The sequence below is a fragment of the Bos grunniens genome, chromosome X (assembly GCF_055505025.1).
Source record: "Bos grunniens cultivar Pamir isolate PY7600 chromosome X, Bosgru_T2T1.0, whole genome shotgun sequence".
Taxonomy (NCBI): Eukaryota; Metazoa; Chordata; class Mammalia; order Artiodactyla; family Bovidae; genus Bos; species Bos grunniens.
In genome coordinates, this window is record NC_141194.1 from 63,558,430 (window position 1) to 63,581,860 (window position 23,431).

The window sequence follows — 23,431 nt, forward strand, 5'->3', positions numbered from 1 at the left end:
AAAAAGAATATATTTGTATATATGTATGTCTTCTCTAGTGGCTCACATGGTAAAGAGTTTGCCTGCAATGCGGGAGACCTGGGTTCAATCACTGGGTCAGAAAGATCCCCTGGAGAATGGAATAGCAACCCACTTCAGTATTCTTGCCTGGAAAATCCCATGGACAGAGGAGCCTGACGGGCCCCAATCCATGGGGTCGTAAAGAGTCAGACACGACTGAGCAACTAACACACACATATACGTATTAACTGAGTGGCTGTGCTATATACCTGAAACTTACATGATACTGTAAATCAACTACACTCCAATAAAAAATTTATAAAATAAAAAAATTGAAAATTATTTTTTATATAATTTTTAAAACTTTATTAATTTTAATAAAATTTTGGCCATACCATGTGGCATGCATGATCTTAAGTTTCCTGACCAGGGATGGAACCCGTGCCACTTGCAGTGAAGGAGTGGAATCAGGACCATTGGGCAAGTCCCTGAAAATTCTTAAATGAGTTATGTACTCAATGTTCTTCCCGCTTCCCATCACTCCACAGAAATTGCCATTTCAAAGGTCACTAAATCTCACAGATGCCTTTCAGTCCTCATCTTACTTTGGTCTCTCAGCAGCATTTAATACAGTATTAAATGTACTCCTTCCTTTCTTCTTTCCAACAATACTCTATTCCCTTGGTTTTCATGACACCTCACCCTCCAAGTTTTCCTCCCGTGTCTCTTCCCATTCCTTAGCTTCTTTTATGAGCTTCTCCCTTCTACCTCCTATTCCCTCTATAATCCAACCAAAGGCAGATAGGATATGATTGGGAAATTATTATGGAAAGGTTATCAAACTGCCAACATCTGTTGGATCATAGAAAAAGTTAGAGAATTCCAGAAAAGCATCTACTTCTGCTTCATTAACTATGCTAAAGTCTTTGACTGTGTAGATCACAACAAACTGTGGACAATTCTTAAAGAGATGGAAATACCAGATCCCCTTACCAGCCTTCTGAGAAACATGTATGCAGGTCAAGAAGCAACAGTTAGAATCAGACATGGAACAACAGACTGGTTCAAAATTGGGAAAGGAGTATGTCAAGGCTGTATATTGTCACCCTGCTTATTTAAATTCCATGCAGAGTACATCATTCGAAATGCCAGGCTGGATGAAGCACAAGATGAAATCAAGCTGGAATCAAAATTTTTTTTGGGGGGGGGGAAGGTAAACCTTTATTTGGAAAAGAGAATTCAAATGACCATTTAAATCCCCCTTTCATTTCCAAAACAGAAACAAATAAGAAAACAAGGAAAAGATTGTATCTATCAAGCTCCTGCTCTCTGTCATCTTTAGCCATTTTTAAACTATATTTCCTTACAGAAGAGAACAGCTGATGATGGGCTCTAGTTCTAGGTTCTAGGAACCAAGAAAGAGACAGAGTGGATGGTGGGGTGTGGACAGATGGGCCTGGGGCTCAGACAGGCACATGCCCAGTACCCAAGAAACAATGTTTAAAAATATACATGCATAGATAAATTCCCCAGAACCTAGGCATGGAAAGCTTATAACCATGAATACAGCAGCAGAATTCAAGCTTGGCCTTTGGCTCTCAAAAAAAAAAAAAAGGGGGGGGGGTGGGGAGAAAACGTGAACCTCAGCTAACTGTCCCTAACTTTAGCCTCTCAGCTATATCCTCCAGTCCCATTCTGGGGGTCACATCTGCAGGGCCAACAGCTACTCTGAATGATGGGAGGTGTGAGGAGGAGCCAGCCAGGAACACCCCACGCCAAATCCAGCAATGAAAGATTAAAGCCTGCAGGTGACTCGTGTGGGCAAGGGAGCCCCCTGAATGGGCCAGAGTGCCCCGCCGTACCAGGCAAGGGAAAGCAGAGGCAATGAGCAGCCGAGGCCTTGCCAGCTGGAGCAAACCCTCAAGCACCACCACCTCCAGGTCTTGGGCCACTTTTGCCCAAGGCTGCCTTTCTACTGAGAAGGTTTGGCCTGAGCTAAATATCAAGCTTTTCTAGGGAAAAAAAAAAGGGGGGGAAGGGAATGGGGGACATAGCAAAAAGTAAAAAGCAGTGGGAGGAGAGGAGCAGAGAGTTGCAGCTTAGGTGTGTGAGGAAAGGGAGCAAGTTCCTGAGGTCTTGAGTCCTAGCTGAGGCCGCTGCCTGCTCTCCCCCCGCTGGGACTCCCACCCTCACCCCAGCCCTCCAGTGAGACCAGAGTTTCCTGACAGCTCTTTCTCCTCAGCCTTAAAGAGCTTTGAACCTTGCACCACTATCTCTGCCCACTGATCCCCCGACAGGGCAGCCTGGGGAAAGGGACAAGCCCTAGGGGAAACACACAGGCCTGTGGGGAGCTCTGGGAAGGAGGCTCAGAGGCTGCTAAGACAGCAAATGTACCCCTTAGTCTGCCACTCCAGGTTGTGGCAACCACTTGTTCCAGAGCCCGGATGAAGAGGATCCCCTGGTTGGCCAGATGAATGCCTAATGAAACACAGAGGATAAAAGGACCTGGTTACGCCCTCCACTGGCCCCAAGGCCAACAGCCCCAGTGTGGAAAGCAGGCTAGTCAGAGACAGGCAAGATGGCACATAGCAGTTCCACCCTGAGAGGATGCAGACATGACACAGATTTTAAGCCACTTGTCTGCTGATGAGTAAGGCTGTGTTCCCACTGGTTGGTTGGGCTAATGGCAATTTCTGGAAGGGCTCACACCAGTTCAGTTCAGTCGCTCAGTCATGTCCGACTCCCGGAGTCCACCCAAACCCATGTCCATTGAGTCGGTGATGCCATCCAACCATCTCATCCTCTGTCGTCCCCTTCTCCTGCCCTCAATCTTTCCCAGCGTCAGGGTCTCTTCAAATGAGTCAGCTCTTCGCATCAGGTGGCCAAAGTATGAAAATATCTATCTACTAAGATTATAAATGCATATAGTTTATGATACCACTCCTAGGTACATCTCCTAGAGTATGTGTTCAGATGTTCTCAAAAGGTGGTCCACAGATCTCTAGAAACCCCCAAGATCATTTGAGGGTCTGTGAGATTCAAAACAGCTTCCTTGGTGGTCCAGTGGTTAAGAATGTGCCTGCCAATGCAGGGGACACAGGTTCGATCTCTGGTCCAGGAAGATTCCACATGCTGTAAAGCAACTAAGTATGTGCCGCCACAACTAACCATGAGCTGCAACTACTGAAGCCAATGCACTCTAAAACCTGTGCTCCACAACAAAAGAAGTCACTGCAATGAGAAGCCCATGAACCACAACTAGAGAGCAGCGCCCACTCACTGCAACAAGAGTAGCCCCTGCTAGCTGCAACTAGAGAAAGTTTGTGCACAGCAATGAAGACCCAGTGCAGCTATAAATAAATAAAGTATTAAGATGTGTTTGCCTTTTTTACTGTGCTGACATTTGCACTGATGGTGCAAAAGCAAATGTGGGAGAAAAAGAAAAAGCAAAGGTGGATAAAAGGCAGTGGGACCAAGCTGTACTAGCAGTCACTATTTTTTAACCACCACACACTTAAGAATGTCCTTGATGAAGCAGTAAAAGTTATTACATCTCCATTGTTGAGTACACGGTTTAATATTTTGTATAACAAAACAGAAAGTACAGATAAAGTATTTCTGTTGCATACTCAAGTTGGGTTGTGCCAAGGAAGAGCACTTGTGAAACTGAGTTGTGAGCTGAACTAGTCACTTTTAAATGAAACACCATTTTTCTTGAAATAACAACTGACAGATAAATCATGGATATTCAGACTTGGGTTCTTGGCAGGCGTTTTCTCGAAATGGACAAAATGAGCCTGTTGCTTCAAGAAAAACTGACAGAATCTGAGCTTTCGAGCAAAAAGTAGAATTTTTGAAAACTTACACCTCCACCATAGATAGGTTTGGCAGCTTTTCAATACTTAAAGACTTCTGATGAGAGCAGTGGTGATATTAATGAATGTGACTTTTTTGGCTCTGTATAATGAACTGTGTCAACATTTGAAAGATCTGTGTAACAGTGAAAACAACACTTTCCAAACTGCCAATACATGTTATAAAATCATGCACCAGTAAAAGATCTATTAAAGTACAAGGTAGACATGGGTTTTAATGTAACAAAATACGAAACATTTACTAATACAGTTTCAAAATCCACATTAAAAGTAATCTTCTATTTAAGAAACTACCACTTGTTAAGGATTGATGTAATATTAAACAATATACACAATTATTTGAAAAGGCTATTAAAATACTGCTCATTTTTCTAATTACACCTGTGTGATATACTTCAACCAAAACATCATAGTAGATCAAATACAGAAGCAGATATTAGAATCCATATGTTTCCTATTAATCCTATTTAAGAGACTTGCAAAAAATGTAGCACAATTTTACTCTTCTTTTTTGGCTTTGCAAAAGTAATTTTTCATATACAAATATCATTTAACATGTAGTTTATTGCTGTTATTTTTAATGACTATTTTAAAATTATCACTTTGTAATTTCTAATACATTGAATAGTGATAGATATAAACCCACATAAACAAATTCTCTTAGAAGTGTAGAGAGTCCTGACATTAAAAAGTTTGAAAACCACTTTCCTAGAGAAACTCTGAGAAAAATGTCAAGTCAGGAAATGTTCATAGCAGGGCTCCTTGTAAAAACCATATCAATAAGGAATGGTTAAATAAACCATTTAATAGCTGTTCTATGGCATGTTTGTGTATGGTCAGTTGCTCAGTCCTGTCCAACTCTTTGCAACCCCATGGACTGCAGCCCACCAAGCTCCTCTGTCCATGGAATTTTCCAAGCAAAAAATACCGGAGTAGATTGCCATTTCCTTCTCCAATTCTATGGCATTTTTTTAAATGAAGTAAATCTTGATATTAGTGAAATTGAAATGTTTCAAAAACATTGAATGAAAAACTTTCAGGATATGTACAGTATGGTATACTTTTTGTACAAATAGACAACAACACATTGTCTTTTAAAAAGAGTTGGAAAACTACAAGGATATACAAAACAGTTGATAGTGGCTACCTTTGGGAAGGCTAAGAGGACTAGGGTTGTGGGTAATGGCCAACGTGTACTTTAGCACCATTTTTGTGTAATGTTTTGAGGGCTTCCCCCCCCACACACCAAGGAGACTGTACTAGTGTAATTAAAAATAATTGGGGTAAAGGAATAAAGCAACGAGGTCAGGTCCACTGACACTGAGAAAGAAAGGGCACTGGCTCTAATCCAGGCTGAGATGGCCGATGTATTTGCTTCAGTCGGTCTGGAGCTGATGAGTCTAGGAAAAGCGAGCGGTGAAATCAGGCGACGGAGGGGATGGTTGGCTCAAACAGTTTTGAACACCTAGATGGAGAAATTTCTGAGTCAGGCACCCCCTGCTTCCTTCTTGGTATTTAATTCAAAGGAGGCCTTCACAGCCGCAGAGCCCAGCCTCTCCCGCTTCCGGCTTCACCTCTCTCTGTGGCCCCCGTCCAGGTCCCCGACCCTCACTCCCCTGGCCGGCCGCATCAGAGGAAGAGCTCGGGACCAGCGGTGGTGGAAGGAGCCCTGCAGGTTAAGGCACGGCCCCTCTAAGTGCTAGGCAAGGAGACTACAGGCAGTTTCGCGGCGGCACATCCGGAGACACAGTGAGACGCCAAAGCGTGGACCTGGGGTGACGGGGTTGGGGGGTGGTTAGAGGTAGCTAGGTTGCGGGATGCAGGAAGTTACCGAACAAGCCAAACGAGCTCCGAGGTATCCCGCCGACTCTTCTAGGTGCCCTGAGGCAGGTTATGCTTTCGAAACCAGTGCCACAGGGTCCCCATTGGTCTTCCATCCCAGCCAACCAGCTGGAATCCCTATGGCCCACCCCCTCGATTAAGAAGCCAATCAGAGGAGAGCATGTGCTTCCCGTTGCATAGGACCAATTAAGTTTGCTCATTTCTGACGTGTGGATAGCCAACCAGAAAAGCGGAGGCCTGGCGAGTCGGCTTCTTATTTCAGTCCCCAACTCTATCTACGTCACTGCCCTTGTCCCGTCCCTACCTGTAATCTAAATAACCGAAAAGGAGATCCAAGCTGGAGGGGTCCTGGTCCAAAAGGCAAAGTGATATTTCCCTGAGTTTCTAAGGAGATTAGCCCTGAGGTCAGATGAGCCTGTGGTTGAGCTATCAGTCCTGTTCTGGGACTGGCCTCAAGTAGTGCCAACCTGAGAAAAATATTGGTCGTCATGAGAGCGCCTCAGATATGTTGCTTTGCCACTAGGCTAGTAGTTTCATTTTCTTCCAAATTGAGGTGGGAAGAAGGCTAGGAACATCCTGAACCTTTAATTGATATGGGTTTTTCTATAATAAGAAGTATAGGGATGCTCAATTAGCAGCGATAACTGCTTATAGAACAACTAAAATGAAAAGTATGGGGAAAATTTTAAAAACCTGACAGTGGTATCATTACAAATAAATGTGCCAGGAAATGCAAATTAAAACTAAGAAAACACCACTTTCACCAAATAGTATGGGTAATTATGAATTGTTTAATATTTTTCCACTTTTGGCAAAGAAACGTTTTGGAGGGAAACAGGATTTCTCCACTTTTGTAAAGTTACAGAAATTCTCATTTTCTGTAAGTGGGAAACTAAACTGCACTCTTTAAGAAGGTAGCTTAGTAGTACCTAACAAAATGTAAAATGCACACATCCTTTCACCCAGGAATTCCTTCTCTCAAAATCTATCCTACAGAAACACTTAAAACACACAAGGTTATATGCAGCATTACTTATAATAGTAGATGATTTCCACCAATAAGTGAATCATGAAATGTTGATACAACTACACTGTAAAATGTTATGTCACCATTTTTAAAAAATGAGGTAAATTTCCATGTACTAATGAGAGGAAGTTCACACAATATTACAAAATAAAGTTCCAAAATACTTCATAAAATATCCCATTTTGTTTTTAAAACTATATACAAGTATGTGAGTATTCAATGATGTTTACGTGTGTATGAATATACGTATGTATTCATATACATGCATTTGTGCATAGAAAAATGCCTAGGAAGACCCATACCAAATTAGGTTATTCCTGAGGAATGGAAATAGGGTTAGGGAATAAGGAGAAATCTCACTTTTTACATATTTATGTTTTGTTTGAGTTTTTTCAACTAGCATTAATTACTTTTGAACTTTCATCACAATAAAACATTTTAACAAAATTGGCACTTTTGTAATCAAATCAAAGCTATAATTTATATATTTTAAATAAGAATAACTACATATAGTTATGAGGTGATTATTTTATTTAAAAATTTTGGCTAGGGTCTTCCTGGTGGTCCAGTGGTTAAGGTTCCACCCTTCTACTGCAAGGGATGCAGTTTGATCCCTGGTCAGGGAACTAAGATCCCTCATGTCACTTGGCAAAAAAAAAAATTTTTTCTTAAATAATAAAAATTTTGGCTAGAAGGCCTATGAAAAAATTATCATCAAATCACCACTGAGATTCAATGGGTACTCATGACACAACAGAATATGTGCAAAGAAAATCTAATCAGGGTAACTGAAGAGTCATTCATTTCTGGGAGAGAAAACCTAACTGCACCATAGCAAACCTCATCACAGAGGGAAAATTGTGCTTTTACCTTTTTTGATAGCATCACCTCCAGGGTTTCTCAACTCCTTGAGAAACAAGGGTTGAAAACCATAAACATTAGAGATTTAAGATAACTCACATATCATTTAGTTAAACCCCCTCACTTTATAGCTGAAAAAACAGGCCCAGAGTGGTGATGCAATTTGCTTAAGGAGCTATGGCCAACTAATAGCATAGCCAGCTCTGAACCTAGGCTTCTCTTTAGGTTTAGTACTCTTTCTACTTTTCAGATCTTCCTGTGTCTTTTCTGATGACATATTAGGGAATATTTTAAAGTCTTATGAACATTAGACATTTCTGTATTTAAAGTTTAGGACAAAAATGCATAACAAAATATTTAATAATATCCCTCCACTAGCACAGATTATCAAAGTTGACTGTATTTGGACAAAAGAAATTAATGGATAAGAAATAACATTAAAAAAAATATTTTCTTGAAAAGTAATGCATAAATTTCTGTGAATCTAACTGTATTTTACTATTCACTTAAGAACTTCCATTTTATCCAATTTGATTGTTGTTCTATTGGCAGTGCCTCTTAATCCTTTACCTTCAGTTTCTCTATATTAAGCAGTTGTTTATCTATATACAAACACTTAAAACCACCACAGAAGTACATATTTAAAAGAAGCCTGCTGTGATTTTAAAACTCCTTTATTCTGTATATTGTTAATGATTACCCGTTTGTCTCTTTTCTAAGGAATGACTTTTCTGTTCTCAGAAGGGTAGATAGACAGATAGACAGGACGGAGAGAGAAAATAAAAGTAAAATAGGGAACAATTCTTTTGTATAACATAAAAAAGATAAGAAGAATGAGGGGTGGTGGGTGGTCGGGAAGGGAGTGGCAGAGAACCACAAGCTAAATTAGTCACAAAGTGTTTGTATTTTTAAAGTAAACTTGAATACTGCGATATATAGATGGACTAACAACCACCTAAACTTCAGGCTATAATTAAAGTGGTATCCAGTTTTAGACTCTATGACTTGGGGACATATGAGGACCTTGGAGAGACTTCAGAATAATAAAGATAAAAGGGTTAAAAATGAGTGAAGTGAGGAAAACTTAGAACTGTTATTGTGTCTGAGAAGACCAGAGATGACTCAACAATCCTCAAAGGTAGGAAGAAATATCTATTTCAGTCAGCAGTTAGTCTGCATTTCCAAAGCAAAAGAGTAATTTTACTTAAATTATTACAGCATGTATTTGAAGATGGAAATGCCTTACCTAGGACACCTCATCAAACAAAAACTCCAAAGAAGCCTGAATGCTGTTCATCTCTCCCACCCTATACTAGCTCAACTCATCTCAAAGAAAGGGTCAAAGGGTAGCTAAGCCATCTTTGGAATGTGAAGACTTAGACTTCCCTTGGGTATAGCTACTGTATTCAAAAATTTTTGTTAGCCTCTGTCGCCCAGCTTCCAGTGAAAAGTTGAGTTGCTTCTGTGCTATGGAAAAAGAGGATTAATTAGTAGTAAATACCTAGATGCATGCATAAACTTGAATTTCTTATAAAAAGTATGCTTCTCCTTCTCATTGTTCATGGGCTTGGATTTCGGGTTCTTTCAGAACCCAGTTACATTTGAATCCAAAGAAATAATTTACCTGACTGACATTAAAAAGGAAAAAAGTTAGGACAACTAACTAGATATATCTGGACCTCTTAATTTGTCTCTAGCATTTTTTGTCTTACTGAGATATCTCCTGATCTAAAGTATAAAAAGTATAAAGTCTATGAAGAAAGAGAATGTAATCATTTTATTTGTACCTTGAGCACCCACCCCATCACAGCCCAACTTTTAGCATAAGGCTGGGCACACAGGCAGCTATTGATTAGTACTTATATCGTTATCTGTCAAAATTTTGTTAATATTTTTATAGCTGCTTTTTCAGGTTATTCTATATTCATTCTCCAACACTGCTGCCTATGAAGGCTACACTTCTCTTATTACTCTTCCTTTTTCTCATCTCATAGAAACAGCTGTTCTTCCCTATTCCCTCAGATATCTTTAGGCATCTGATTCCCAAATCTCTTTAACTTCTTCAATTCAGTCCCCACTTTTCTACCTGGACTCAAATATCACTGTTAAGTCCTCTTAATTCATTATGTTTTAATGACATCACTTTCTATACCTTCTTTGCATGCTCAACTACATGATTAAAAGTAGCTTTGACTTCCCAAATGCCAAGATTCCTAACTAACCTCTCATTCCAAACCTTTCCCAAAACCCACTTTGTGCATGAAGCCATTTGAGAACCCATTGGTCAAGTGAAACTATCTATCCATCAAAAATTCTCAGAGTTCACTCACCTTTCTGCCTACATAAAATTTATTTGAAAGGAAAACATCTCAACTGAGGTAAAAAGCCTATGAAAAAAAGTGTTTGTAGGGCATGTGTGGGTGTATTGGAGGATGAGCATATGCACACGTTTATGTACACATATAGCATTTGCATATACACACACATACTATAAATATGCTTTGCCCAAATTAGCACAAACCTACAAGCTTAAAAACCAAATTTGCTAAATCTGACCCAAACCACAGTTACTGAGCCCTATGGCTACTTCCTCCAAGCAGATGCATTACCTCTGTGACAAAGTCAATTGGAAGCTGCAAAAAGGACAGGTAAATACTACTACAGGTAGCTTGGATTCTGCTTTTTAAAAATTTAAATGTAAAAATTACTTATCACTTTAGGACATTGACCGTGTTAATATAATTCTGCACAATACCCAGAATATTCTAGAAACTAAAAAGTACTAAATTTACAACTTAAACAGGAAAACAGAGGCTTGCTTCACAGTGGTTTAATATGAACAGAGTTGAATATGACATTGTCTGACAGAAGAATGAACATTTTGCTGAATGAAAGCCCCAAGTCAGGATATATACACAGCAGAAATGGGACCTCAGGCTTTCAGCACTTGTGCACAATGAAAGAAAGAATCTTTAAAAACAAATAGTAACAGAGGATACAGATGAAAAAGGCAGCAACAACACCAACACTGGAAAGGTGGGAAAGGGAGCAGAGCGTCTCTCTAGGGGCTGCTCAGGCCCGGTAGCCGGAGAGCTGGTCTGTCTCAGGGAACTTCAACATATAGATGGACTTAAACCCCATGTTAAAATCCAATCCTTAACCTCTCTGTTCAGGGTCTTGTCAGAATCAGTAATCCTTTTCCCCAAGACCCTATATAAAGAACTCCAACCCTTCCATGACAGGAAGTCTAAGCAAAGAGCCCCCACTTTTGACCTGACACCAGAGTTAACCTGCTCCCATCCCACCACTTGGGACAGACATTGGGCTCCAGCAAGCAAACCACCACCTCTCAGATAGAAGCCTAGGACAGCTGCCAGCCTCAAGAAGCTGCTTCAGACTCTAAGATTTAGGAAATCTATACCCAGCTGCTAACCCTAGCTCAGCTTCTGGGGAGAATGCTGGGGTTCCATGGGAAACAAGTGCAGGCAGTTCAATAACCCTGTGACCAAGCTGGGGAGGGCAGTGACAACTCTTGCCCCTAAGCCCCATTCAACAGCTCAAAGTGCTTAGGAGAAGTCAGACTGTGTGGTTTGTTCATGTGTTTCTACCTTGTGGCAGCACTAAATAGGATGGTGGGGAGGGAGAATGGAAGGAAGAGAGTGGTGATGTCCTTCCCTACCACTGGGAGGTACCTAGAAAATGATCTACTCCCACCCTTCAGGGAGTTACCTGGCAGTGGTGAGTTTCCCCCAGCCCTCAAGCCACCAAACCTGCAAAGCTAACCCATAAAAGTAGCGAGGGCTTGGGGAGAGGAACTGCTGGCCCAGCCCATACTGACTCACCTGCTGGTGAGCAAGAAACAGGTAGTCAGAGTGGGGAGCCACAAAGGAGGGGCTAGGCAACAGGATCTCCCTGACTGTCCTATGGCTTTCTTCTGACTCTGAAGCAGCCATGATGATGGGCCCAAAAAACCCACACACCTTGCTCCATAAACAGACTGCTTAGACCCTAGAATTACTGCCATGAAAAGCAACAAGGGAGAGAGAAAGTATAACAAAAGAAACTCTTGAGAAAACTGGGAAAAGGCCTAGAGAAAATGAGAGCTTTGGGGTCTCTGCCACCTTCCCCAAAGAAAAAAGTTCATGCAGGTAGGAAAGGCAGGGTCTTTCCCTGCTCAGCGTTCCTGGTTAAACCTAAGAGTAAGAAAAATCCCCTGGACTTGCAGCATCAGTATGTATCCAAGTGCCCCACCAACACAAGACCCACGCCCCCAAGGTTGGCCTTCTGGTATGGGTAAATGCCCAAGAAATTGCCTTCCAGTCCAATACCCCCACCCACCCCCCCAATCCCAAGCAAAGGGCATCTGCCTGTGGTTTCCCACCTCTCCTCAGAGAAGAGGATCCTAGTAGAGTGCCCATGGTATAGTCAGGTACCAAGGAACACAATGCCAGACAGTCTATCAGGCCAGGGGATGGACAGACAACTTCAGATCAGAGAGAAAGAGAGGCTTAGTGTAAAAACCAATGTCATTTCAGCAGGAAAGTAGAGGGCAAGTGGTGAGAGGGGCTCCTACTGGCGCACCTTCCCAGGGACGTAGTTCCTGTCAATTGCCTCCTCCTGCAGGAACATGTGTAGGCAGCGTTCATTCTGAGCCAGTGGGTGCCCAGCAATTCTATAAAGAGACCAAGATGGTTATCAGTAGTTTTTGGGACCAGAGAGAATTCACAGAGGGGCAGGGCTGTGGATGTGGACAGGGGAAGAAGGGCAAAGTCAGCCCTGAGGGTCAAGCAAGTAAAGGACAGCAACAGGGCACCATTTCAACCATAATACTGCAGAGAGGAAGGGGACAGAGAGGTAAGGTAGGGGCAAATTCCTGGACACATCCAACATGCAATGCTTCCTCAGGCCCTGGGGTACAGGATCAGAATTCTGTTCAAAGGAATGGAGTTTTACTGTCCAGTGACCCCAGCACACAATCAGCACCACATCATATTACCCATTGCAAAAGAGCAGAGAGATGAAACATACAGAAAGACTAAGATGGCAAAAGTGGCAAAAGGAACCCCCAGGAACTTGGCTTACTTGTTAATAAACTGTTCCAGGCCCTGCCTCCTTTCTTCAATAAAGGACTCCTCAAAGATCCCTTCGTCTCCTCGGAAAGGGAGCTGCCGCTTCAAGGCTTTCCCAGGGAGTGGAGGTACTACAATCTGTAGGCAGATGCAAAATATCCGTGGTAATGCATTGTACATTTAATTTCCTATTAGGAATAGGGTCCATCCTATGCCATAGTTCAGCAATTTGCAAGAACTGAGATCATAAGAACAGTCAGGGGTGTGGAGAAAAGGGAACCCTCTTATACTGTTGGTGGGAATGCAAACTAGTACAGACACTATGGAGAACAGTGTGGAGATTCCTTAAAAAACTGGAAATAGAACTGCCATATGACCCAGCAATCCCACTGCTGGGCACACATACCAAGGAAACCACAACTGAAAGAGACACGTGTATCCCAATGTTCATCACAGTGCTGTTTACAATAGCTAGGACATGGAAGCAGCCTAGATGTCCATCGGCAGACGAATGGATAAGAAAGTCGTGGTACATATACACAATGGAATATTAGTCAGCTATTAAAAAGAACACATTTGAATCAGCTCTAATGAGGTGAATGAAACTGGAGCCTATTATCCAGAGTGAAATAAGTCACAAAGAAAAACACCAATATAGTATATTAATGCATATATATGGAATTTAGAAAGATGGTAACAAAGACCCTATATGCGAGACAACAAAACAGACACAGATATAAAGAACAGACTTTTGGACTCTGTGGGACTCTGATTTGAGAGAACAGCATTGAAACATGTATACTACCATATGTGAAATAGATGACCAGTCCAAGTTCGATGCATGAAATAGGGCACTCAAAGCTGGTGCACTTGGACAACCCAAAGGGATGGGATGGGGAGGGCGGTGGGAGGGGGGTTTGGGATGGGGGACACATATACACCTGCAGCTGATTCATGTCATTGTATGGCAAAAACCACCACAATATTGTACACTAATTAGCCTCCAATTAAAATAAATAAATTAATTTAAAAAAAAGAACAGGATGGCTCAGGTCAAAAATTAATCCAACTCTGTTTCTGTAGGAGGACAGGTCTACCATCTCAAAGGAAAGGAAATAAACTTCAAATATTCTTCACTTTCTTTAACAGTCCACTACCATCCAAGAATTTAGCTCAACTTTCCATTTTTAGCACCTATAGGAATTAAGTTGCATGATTTTTCTATCCGCTGAGTCAAGTAATAATTTTTCTTTACAATTTCTCCTGAACTTCCCACTTTCAGGTCTCAAAGGGTATCACTCAGATCCAACATATTGGGATTTGGTAGATATAGTATGTTCACCCTCCCTATTGCCTTCAAGATTTTATAAACCTATGGAGATCTCCTCTCTCAAGGGTCACACAGGGAACAGGGCCATACCTTACTATCTCGCTCCAGCTCATTTTTTAGCCATTCAAAGTCACTGTAGCGCCGTCGTACACAGGACTCCTTTAGTTTGAAGATAGGTAGGTTTGTCTACAAGGAGAAAGAATGAGAGAAGAGAGATGGTAAATAACACTCAGCCTGTGATGCCCACCTGTCACAACCACTTGAACACATCTTAAGAAAAGAAACAGCTCCTAAGGACCATGCTCCTATAACCCTTTTGAAACACCACTGGGTGAATACCAATCCTCACCACATCCAGCCTTGTCAGAGGTGGTGATCAGAAGTCCCATGCTGCTTAGAATTTATCCCACAAATAGACTTGAAGTTATACATAAATATGTGTATACAAGGGTTTTCACTGAATTTTCTCATTTGTAATAATAATAAATGTCTATAGATAGATAATTGGTTAAATAAATTATGGTACACTTGCAGAGTGGAATACAACTATGAAAAGAATGAGAAAGATATATATGTCCCAATACGGAAAGATATTAAGCATTAAAATCAAGGCACAGAACAGTATATAGTCTGTGTTTTTAAAAGGGGTATGTATATGTGTATCTATTTATATTTATGAATTAAAACATTTATGAAAAGACACTGATAATAGTGACTGACTTTGGAGAATAAAACTAGACAACTGGAATGGGTACGTCACATTTTTCACTATACAACTTGAGTTTATCATGTGCATGTATTACATTTTCAATTGAAAAGTGAATTTACGGTCCCTGTAAAAAAACAAGAGATAAGCACCTTCAAAGTATGCTTTCCTTTGCTTTTCCTGTCCAAATCCTTTCCATTCTAAAAGTCCCAGCTCAAGTCCAACTTCATCCAGGAAATCTGTCCTGACAACACTGGCTTAATTTATTGGTCTCCTCCTCTGAACTCTTAGGACACATAAGACTTTGGTATTGCCTGACACACTACTGTTTTATGCATTATGTTAGCCTTGTTACCAAAGTAAATTATAATTTCATTGAAATCAGGAGCCATGACTACTGCTGCATCTCCCTAAATGCAGATTATGCAAGTTCCTCAATAAACACTCAATTGATTAACAGTGAACTATGTATATGTTTACCCTCCCCTTATCCAGAAAGTGCAGCAGAAATAGCAATTACATTAAGTTGGTTTTCCATAGTTTGCTCCCTGATATACATCAGCTGATTCCCACATTTTAATCACTGAGAATTTCCCCAAAGCTCCATTGGCAACATGAACCTCCAACAAACAAAAAGCCCTGATCCTCACTCCTATCTATAGGTTCTAAACAGAAATAGCCAAACAAATGTATTAATACCGACTATACTTCCTACCAGTCAATTCAAATCAGTAGATGGAAATAAAAGGAGCTAGTTTTTCTACTTTCTCCACAACTAACTCAGAGCAGGAAAAGGGCATTGGCACCATGCTGGAGCTTCACACATTCCTTGCTATGTTATGTTCTGTAGTCCTTGTCTGGATACTGACTTTTCAGGATCTAGGTATATAGCATCAAACAATAAAGCCAAATAACTGGCCAACTTACATTAGTTACAACTCTACTCAGGATCATGATCCCAGGAATGGCAGTGGATTGAAGTGGAATGAGAAATATGTAAAGCAGTATCTTATTAATGGAAGCAGTAGTTTCTTCAGAAAGAGGAACCTCCAGAAGGCAGGAGAGGGAGACCTCATTGTTACAGTACAGCTGACCCTTGAACAACATAGTTTTAAATCACATGGGTCCACATGGGTACACAGATTTTTTTCAATATATATAGTATATCATTTTTGTACCTTTTGATTTTGTACCATGTGCATGTATTAACTATTCAAAACAAGCCATTATAGAGAACATTCTCAGAATCCTGCACGCAAATATGTACATGTATCAAATCATCACAGTCTATACTTTAAACCTACACAATGTTATCACTGACTCAATGGACAGAATTTGAGCAAAATCCGGGAGATGGTGAAGGACAGGGAAGCCTGGCATGCTGTAGTCCATGGGGTCGCAGAGAGTCAGACATGACTGAGCAACTGAACAACAACAACACACAACGCTATCTGTCAATTATATCTCAATAAAGCTGGGAATAAAAACAATCATTCAAGAAAAAAAGCCATTCAGTATCTTGAGATTCTAGGTTTCCACCAGAGTTCATTACAAATACTGTGATCCCCAAACAGTAGAACCTTAACTAGTAGGCCAACAGAAAGACATAAGGAAAAAAGTGTTGAGTAGATTCTTCCAAGACACAGTAAAACCACCCACTGTCATTTTGTGGACTTCCTCCTTTGACTTACAAAAATGCTATTCTTCCCTACCCCCACAGGATGGTGACAGTAATGGCCCTTCGTCTCAGCACCTAGCCATCTAAGGAAGGGGCTACTATGTACTAGGATACTCTCTCAGGTCCAACCTACAAACTGTATGAGAGAGACAGGATTGTGTAGTACAGGATACACAGTCCTTTGGCTCTGATCAAAACAAAATCAAGGGAAAGGAAAGAAAGAAGCAAAGTTCAAGTCCAAAGGATAACTGACATTTGAAAAGTCCCATACATATCATGTGAAGTCACCAGAACAACTCTCCAGACTCATTTCTTGCGGGGGTGAGGGGGATAGATATTCCTTCCCTGAGCTATTATTATACAAATGAAAACAGTCAGTGCCATCTGCTTCTACCATACACAACGCCCAACTCTCAAAGCCCACTCTCTGAGCCTCATACTCCCTATAATACCTACCATGATCAGTCACTTAAATTAGCAATTTAAAACCAAATGATTTCATCAATTTCCCCTCAGAGCTCAACAAAATATTAAGTCTATATAGCCATACAAATTAACAAAAATACAAATTAACTCAAACCCACAGAATTAGGAACTGCCATCAATCCTATCATTACCATACAATTAGTAATTGTGGAAAGGCCTGATGAAAAGCTTAGTGGGTAAAAAAAAACCTGCAAACTAAAGTTTTGCAACTAAGCACTGCCAAAGACACTGCAATGTAGTGGAAAGAGTATGATGGGCTTTGGAGTCAGACAGATCTGGGTTCAGATCCCAACACTGCCACTTATCAGCTATGTGTACTTGAGCAAATTACTTATATTGCATTCCTCCTTAGTTTCCTATCTGTAAAATGCTGTTTTTGTAAGGATTTATAAATTAAATCCTAGTTCAGTGCCTGACACACGACAGGCACTAGATGAACAGTTCTTGTTATTAGAAGAAGAGTAGCGAACAATTCCATTCATAATCCCTACAGCTCTTGGGTAATACATCAAGACAACGTCTCCAAAACCCCACAGCAGAGAGTTCTTACACTGAACAAGTTATGCCCAGGCCTCTTTAGGTAATTCTCTACCATTAACAGTTCCCAAGTTTTATCATATTTTGAGGGATCTAACATCCATTCTTCCCCAAAGAGATGATTTCATATAATTCTTATATAGATGAGTTTTTCTCATTTTCTGCTATTCGTGTTTCTTTCTTCAGTTTGGACTTTGCCAAACTTGGAATTTGGAGATCATCACTTCTCAGTTAGATTTCAAAGTTCAGTTGGGACAGCATACTCTCTCATTCAATTCATTCATTCAAAAATAAAAGCACATACACTCTTTTAGGTCTTCAAATGCTGTTTGAGCAGCATGCTGTCCATAGAGAATATTCTGGCCCTCTAGTCTGAGAAGAAAACATAAGGAAAATTAGGAAATGGCTCTCAACCTTTTTGCCTGTAGCCACTTCAGTGGGGGCAAAGAACCTGCAAACCATGTACTCTGCACATTCCATCCTTGCATGGTGGACTAAGAACTAGAGAATAAAGTCCTCTGTAGTGCACACTGGAAGAAGCCACTCCTAGAGCAGTACTTAAATGTCATATATTAAAGTTGACTACAGACCAAGGACTAATATAATGAATCCAAAAGGTTTATCTAGGGCAGAAAGGGCAAATGGCCATTCATATACAGAAAACCCAAATGAGAGCCAGTAAATACTGAAATAAACATTCTGGATACTTCAAATCTAAAGGGTCAGCACAAGATGAGGGCAGTGACTAACAATCCACCAATCCGAGTTGCAAGGTCAGGTTTTCCAGTGAGCATGTAGTACCTGAGAAAACAAGCACTGAACACTTCTTTCAGATGTTAATTCCACACAAGTCTGGGAAGCACTCAAGGAGCCTCCCGTTCTTATTTCTGCTCCACCAAGTCCACTGTCTCCCTTTCCTGTAGTCTCTCTTCCCTTTAACCCAGGCTTTGCTCAACCCCATCATCCACGACAGAGGATGAGATTGTTGGAGGGCATCACCGACTCGACGTGAGTTTGAGCAAGCTCCGGGAGTTGGTGATGGACAGAGAAGCCTGGTGTGCTGCAGTCCATGGGGTCGCAAAGAGTAGGACACGACTGAGCAGAACTGATCATCCACGGAGACCTCATTAGGAAGAAGTTGGGCCTTCCTGATCCCCTTCCTCAGACTGACTTCCCACAACCTCGTTTTGGGACCCCGCAGCATATAGCTTTGGCTTTCCATCCCCCAGCCCTCTTCCACTCTTCCTTCCCTCCTTCTGTTGCTACAGTTCTGATTCCTACTTCCTGGAATTCCTCACTCTAATCCTCTCCACCCCCACCGTCTCCAGCCATGCTTCCTTCTTGCTCCTGGGTACTTGTTTTCCCTCAGGCTGGTCATTGGGCCAGGAGTTCCCCCTCAGGAGTTTTCTGCATCCTCAGGCCACAACCTTGTGTGCAGACCTCTCAGCAAACCTACTAAGCCCCTAACCCCCAAATGACCCCTCAAGTGTTTCCTCCACCGTTAGCCTTCCCAATGGCAGTCTTTCCCCCTCCCCGCCCCCGCCCTTCCCGCCCAGCCGCCCGGTCCTCCCTCAGCTGTCTCCCTCACCCCGTGACTCACCCGCATGCGAACCTCATAGGTGGTGAAGCGCGCGCGGCCCACGCCCACCGTCTGTGGATTAAAGATGTCGATCTCCAGGAAGTTACTCGGAGGCCCGTAAGCGTCGGTCAGGTCCTGCGGCTTCGAGTTAAGGCGCCGAGTGTCAGCTACTGCCGTGTCCGACATCTTTCCGAAGGAGAGACCCAGACCGGGGAAAGGGGGGGTGGGGGGACAGAGGCCGAAGACAGAGAGCGCGCACGGCCCCTCCCGCTTGCAAAATAACCAGCCAACCCACAGACGGCGGCGCCGCGCACGCGCGCCCACGCACGCACGCACGCACGCGCACGCCGCCACGGCCAAGGGCCCGGAACCCTGAATAGTGGCTAAGCTGACGGCCTGCACTCCTGTACCGAGAAAGCATCATTCAGACTTCCGGGCAGTGTGTGTGTGACTGCCCCGGAACCTGCATCTCCAACACGTATTCCCCCAGTATCCTAGGAAGCACTACAGGGGAGGTCCGCCAATCGCTGCTCCTCAACCCAAGAAATTGTTTTTATATTATGCATCCATCAGCAGTGGGCACTTCCCCGCAAGCTGGGATCCTACAGTGATAGGCCGAAGCTCCGGGACCTGAATAAGTCCTGGTTTTGCGCGAAAATAGAAGGGTGGTCTCCCGAGGGTGGGGTTCCAACAATATTAAAAACGTAGAACGCAGCCTGGCCACTTGTGCCACTGATAGTTTCAATTCATTTCACACGCAGTTGAGCACTCAGTGAGCGCTACTTATGATGCCAGGAAAGCAACAAAAAGGAATAGCATATGCAAAGTCATCCAGATAAGAAGCTGCACAATATTTTTAGACAGTTATCACCAATTCAGGTTGTGTTATGGAAGTGCTTAGAGAGGTAGCCTGGCTGGGGATGGTCAGATGAAGATGATTGTTGTATATTAAGCAAAGGATCTTTGGCTTTATAATGTAGGCAGTAAGAAACCACTGAAGGATCTTCAATAGAAAGAAAAAAAAAGACACAATCAGATTTGTGTTTTAGAAGGATTATGTTGCAGGCAACATGGAAGAAGATGTATCGGAGTTGAATGTGACCAATTATGAGTATCTGCAATAGTACTTGGAATCAGGTGGTGGCGGTGGGAGTGGAGAAAGGGGAAGACAGAAGGCTGAGACTGAGGAAATAAAATAGGTAGGAGTTGTATCTGATTAGATATGGTGGTTGTAGGGCCTAAATGTGTGAGCTATGGACTTAGGCTGCCTGGGTTTAGATCGTTGCTTCCTAGCTATATAGCCTTGACATGTTATCCAACAAGTTTTCCTCCTCTGTAAAATGGAAATAAGACTAAAAACTACATCTGGGGCTTTGGTGAGAATTAAATGAAATAAAATATGTGCAAACAGTAAGTGTTCAGTAACTATTAGCTATTATTACTATTTGAGGGAGAGAGAGAAAATAATAAAATGACTCCTAGGTTTCTGAGATAGGTAACTAGGTAGATTGCTGGTGAAAGTGAAGTAAAGTGAAGTGAAAGTTGCCCAGCCACGTCCGACTCTTTGTGATCCCAAACAGAAGCCTTGTGTACTTTTTAAGTTTATCCAGTGACTGCTCATTTCTTGCTATGCAGTGAATGTGAAAGTGTTAGTAACTCAGTCAGTCGTGTCTGACTCTTTGTGACCATATGAACTATAGCCCACCAGGCTCCTCTGTCCATGGGATTCTCCAGGCAAGAATACTGGAGTGAGTTGCCATTCCCTTCTCCAGGAGATCTTCCCGACCCAGGGATCGAACCTAGGTCTCCTGCATTACAGGCAAGTTCTTTACTCTCTGAGCCACCAGGGAAGCCCAGATTGCTGGTACCACCAACCAAAACTGGCATTACAGAAAGAAGAGTGAACTTGGGAGGGAAGACAGTGAGTTCAATTTAGATGAATCTGGGGTATCTATAGGACCTCCAAATGTTCAGGAAGTGGTTGGAAATACTGGCCTGGAGCTCAAGGATGTGATTAGGGCTAGAGATTTGGGAACTATCAGCATATAGTGTAGAAAGAAAAATGTGAAGAGGCAAGGACAGAATATTTAAAAATTGGTGAAGGCATGCAATGTTGATGAGAGTGTAAATCCATATAGTCTTTCTGGGAGGCTAACTGGCAGTATATATTAAAAAAAAAAAAAAAAGCCTTTGACCTCAAGAAACTCGTAATACTGCTTGTCTCTGGAGAACAGAACTGGAAAACAGGAATCAGGGACAGCAGAGAGAGTTGTTTTTCATATTCATTTCATTTATGTTTAAGTGCTTTTGTATTAAAAAAATTTTTTTAATGGGAATTCCCTTGTAGTCCAGTGGTTAAGACTTGGCTCTTTCACTGCCAGGGCCCAAGTTCAATCCCTAGTCAGAAAACTAAGATCCTGCAAGCCTTGGGGGCATGGCCAAAAAAATTGTTTGATGTTATTTATCAAAACTTTTGGCTCAAAATTTTCACCTCAATAGTAAAACTCACTGTCTTGTGTAAATGGCCAAATTCAGGGTTCTCCCATGTATCCATTTAAAATAATGTTCTTATATTCATTGATATGGGATAATGCCCACAAAAAAAGTGGGGGAAAGCTGGTTAAAAAAAAATATCCTCAATCATGATGATCGACAAGAACAAGCGCCTTATGAAAGGCAACAAAAAGGAAGCCAAAAAGAAAATACCATGATTGAAGCTAACATTGATGTCAAGACTACTGATGATTATTTGCTTCATCTCTTCTGTGTGGGTTTTACTAAAAATGCAACAATCAAATTTGTAAGACTTCTTATACCCAGCACCAGCAGATCTGCCAAGTTCAGAAGAAGATGAAGGAAATTGTGACCCGAGAGGTGCAGACAAATGACTTGAAAAATAAATTGATTCCAGACAGCATTGGAAGAGACATAGAAAAGTCTTGCCAATCTATTTATCTGTTTCATGAAGTCTTTGTTAGAAAAGTAAAAATGCTGAAGAAGCCCAAGTTTGAATTGGGAAAACTCATGGAGCAACATGGTGAAGGTAGTAGTTCTGGAAAAGCTATTGGGGATGAGACAGGTGCTGAAGTTGAATGACCTGATTGGTATGAGCCACCAGTCCAAGAATCTGTTTAAAATGCAGACTTTTAATGGTGACAAATATAAGACCTTATTTGTGAAAAAAGATACTGTAATATGATACCACTTGTATTACTGTATGTTGTTGTTCATTTGCCCAATTGTGTCTGACTCTTTGTGACCCCATGGACTGCAGCACGCCAGGCCTCCCTGTCACTCACCATAACCGGAATTCTGCCCAAGTTCATGTCCATTGCATCAGTGATACCATCCATTAAAATGCCATGTATTACTGTATATGATATATATAATAATTTTTAAAGACCAGAAGGTTATAAATCAAAATGTTAGTGGTAGTTACCTCTGTGTGGTTGTAGAGTTTCACTTTTATGTTTTTAGTTATAATTTTCTAAAGGATCTAATTTTTAACAATAGGTGAAGTGAAAATGAAAGTCGTGTCCGACTCTTTGTGACCCCATGGATAGTCCATGGAATTTCCCAACCCAGGGATCGAACTCAGGTCTCCCGCATTGTAGGCAGATTCTTTACCAACTGAGCCACCAAGGAAGCCCTTTAACAATAAATATGTATCTTTTTTCATCAGAAAAATAAAAAAATAAAACTGTTTATAGTTGGGAAAAAATTAGAAGACAGGCACAGGAAGAGAATCTTGTGAAGGAAACCTAGAAAGGAGTTGTCAGAGAGGTAGAAAGAGAACCAGGAGACACTAGTGATCTGAAGGGAGAGAAATAAAAAATGTTTCCAAAAGGAACAAGTAGGTGGTAACAATGTTTAATACAATAGAATGGTCAAATAAGACCTGGAAGATGTCCACTCAGTTTAACAATTATCTAAAGGTGAAAGGTTTGGCAGAGCACTGGAAGTAGAACCCAGATTGCAGAAGATTAAGAACTGAATCAGAGGTGAAGTGAAAACGTTTAGTAGAGACTATTCTTTTGAGAAGCTTGCCCAAGAATCCAGGAATGTGGTAGATAGAAAGCAATACATTGACAAAGAAAGATTTGTTTGTTTTGTTTAAAGAGAAAGGAGATTTGAATATGTTTAACAGCTGTGGAGGGGGGTAGAAGTTTATAGAAAGAGAGAAGTTGATTACTGGGCTAGTTAAATCCTTTGCAGTAATAATGCAATTGACAGCTGTTATCATCTGGTTCCTGCTATCATCTGGCTCCCATACACACATACACACACACATGCAGAATAGAATAGCCAAGTCAGATCTCTTGGCAAACAGGTAACATCAGAGTGTGATGTGATAGCAATGCCTATTTTCTTTTCTGTTGGGTCTTTTTGACCGTGTTCATCCTTTGTCAAAAGGAATCCAGAGTTGGGGGGAGGATAAGAG

At 41.5% G+C, this 23,431-nt stretch overlaps 1 protein-coding gene across 5 annotated transcripts in view; it reads right to left on the bottom strand.

The window, feature by feature from the left end:
• SNX12 (sorting nexin 12) overlaps nucleotides 1-19,285 on the bottom strand; it is a 102,635-nt gene extending 83,350 nt beyond the window's left edge. For 2 of the 5 annotated variants that reach the window (XR_015159885.1, XR_015159884.1), the window contains exons 1-4: nucleotides 19,012-19,285; nucleotides 14,095-14,190; nucleotides 12,688-12,812; nucleotides 12,187-12,277 (exon numbers count right to left, since the gene is read on the bottom strand). Coding sequence is in view for 3 of the 5 variants with exons in the window: in XM_086389941.1 (XP_086246067.1) it covers nucleotides 8,945-9,067; nucleotides 12,187-12,277; nucleotides 12,688-12,812; nucleotides 14,095-14,190; nucleotides 19,012-19,176 (600 nt within the window). In the remaining 2 variants the exon portion in view is untranslated. Of the gene's footprint in view, nucleotides 1-4,064; nucleotides 5,341-8,263; nucleotides 9,073-12,186; nucleotides 12,278-12,687; nucleotides 12,813-14,094; nucleotides 14,191-19,011 lie in introns of those variants that run through there. The other 3 variants (XM_086389943.1, XM_086389941.1, XM_086389942.1) reach the window with 3 other exon arrangements.
• Between the last annotated feature and the right edge of the window lie 4,146 nt (nucleotides 19,286-23,431).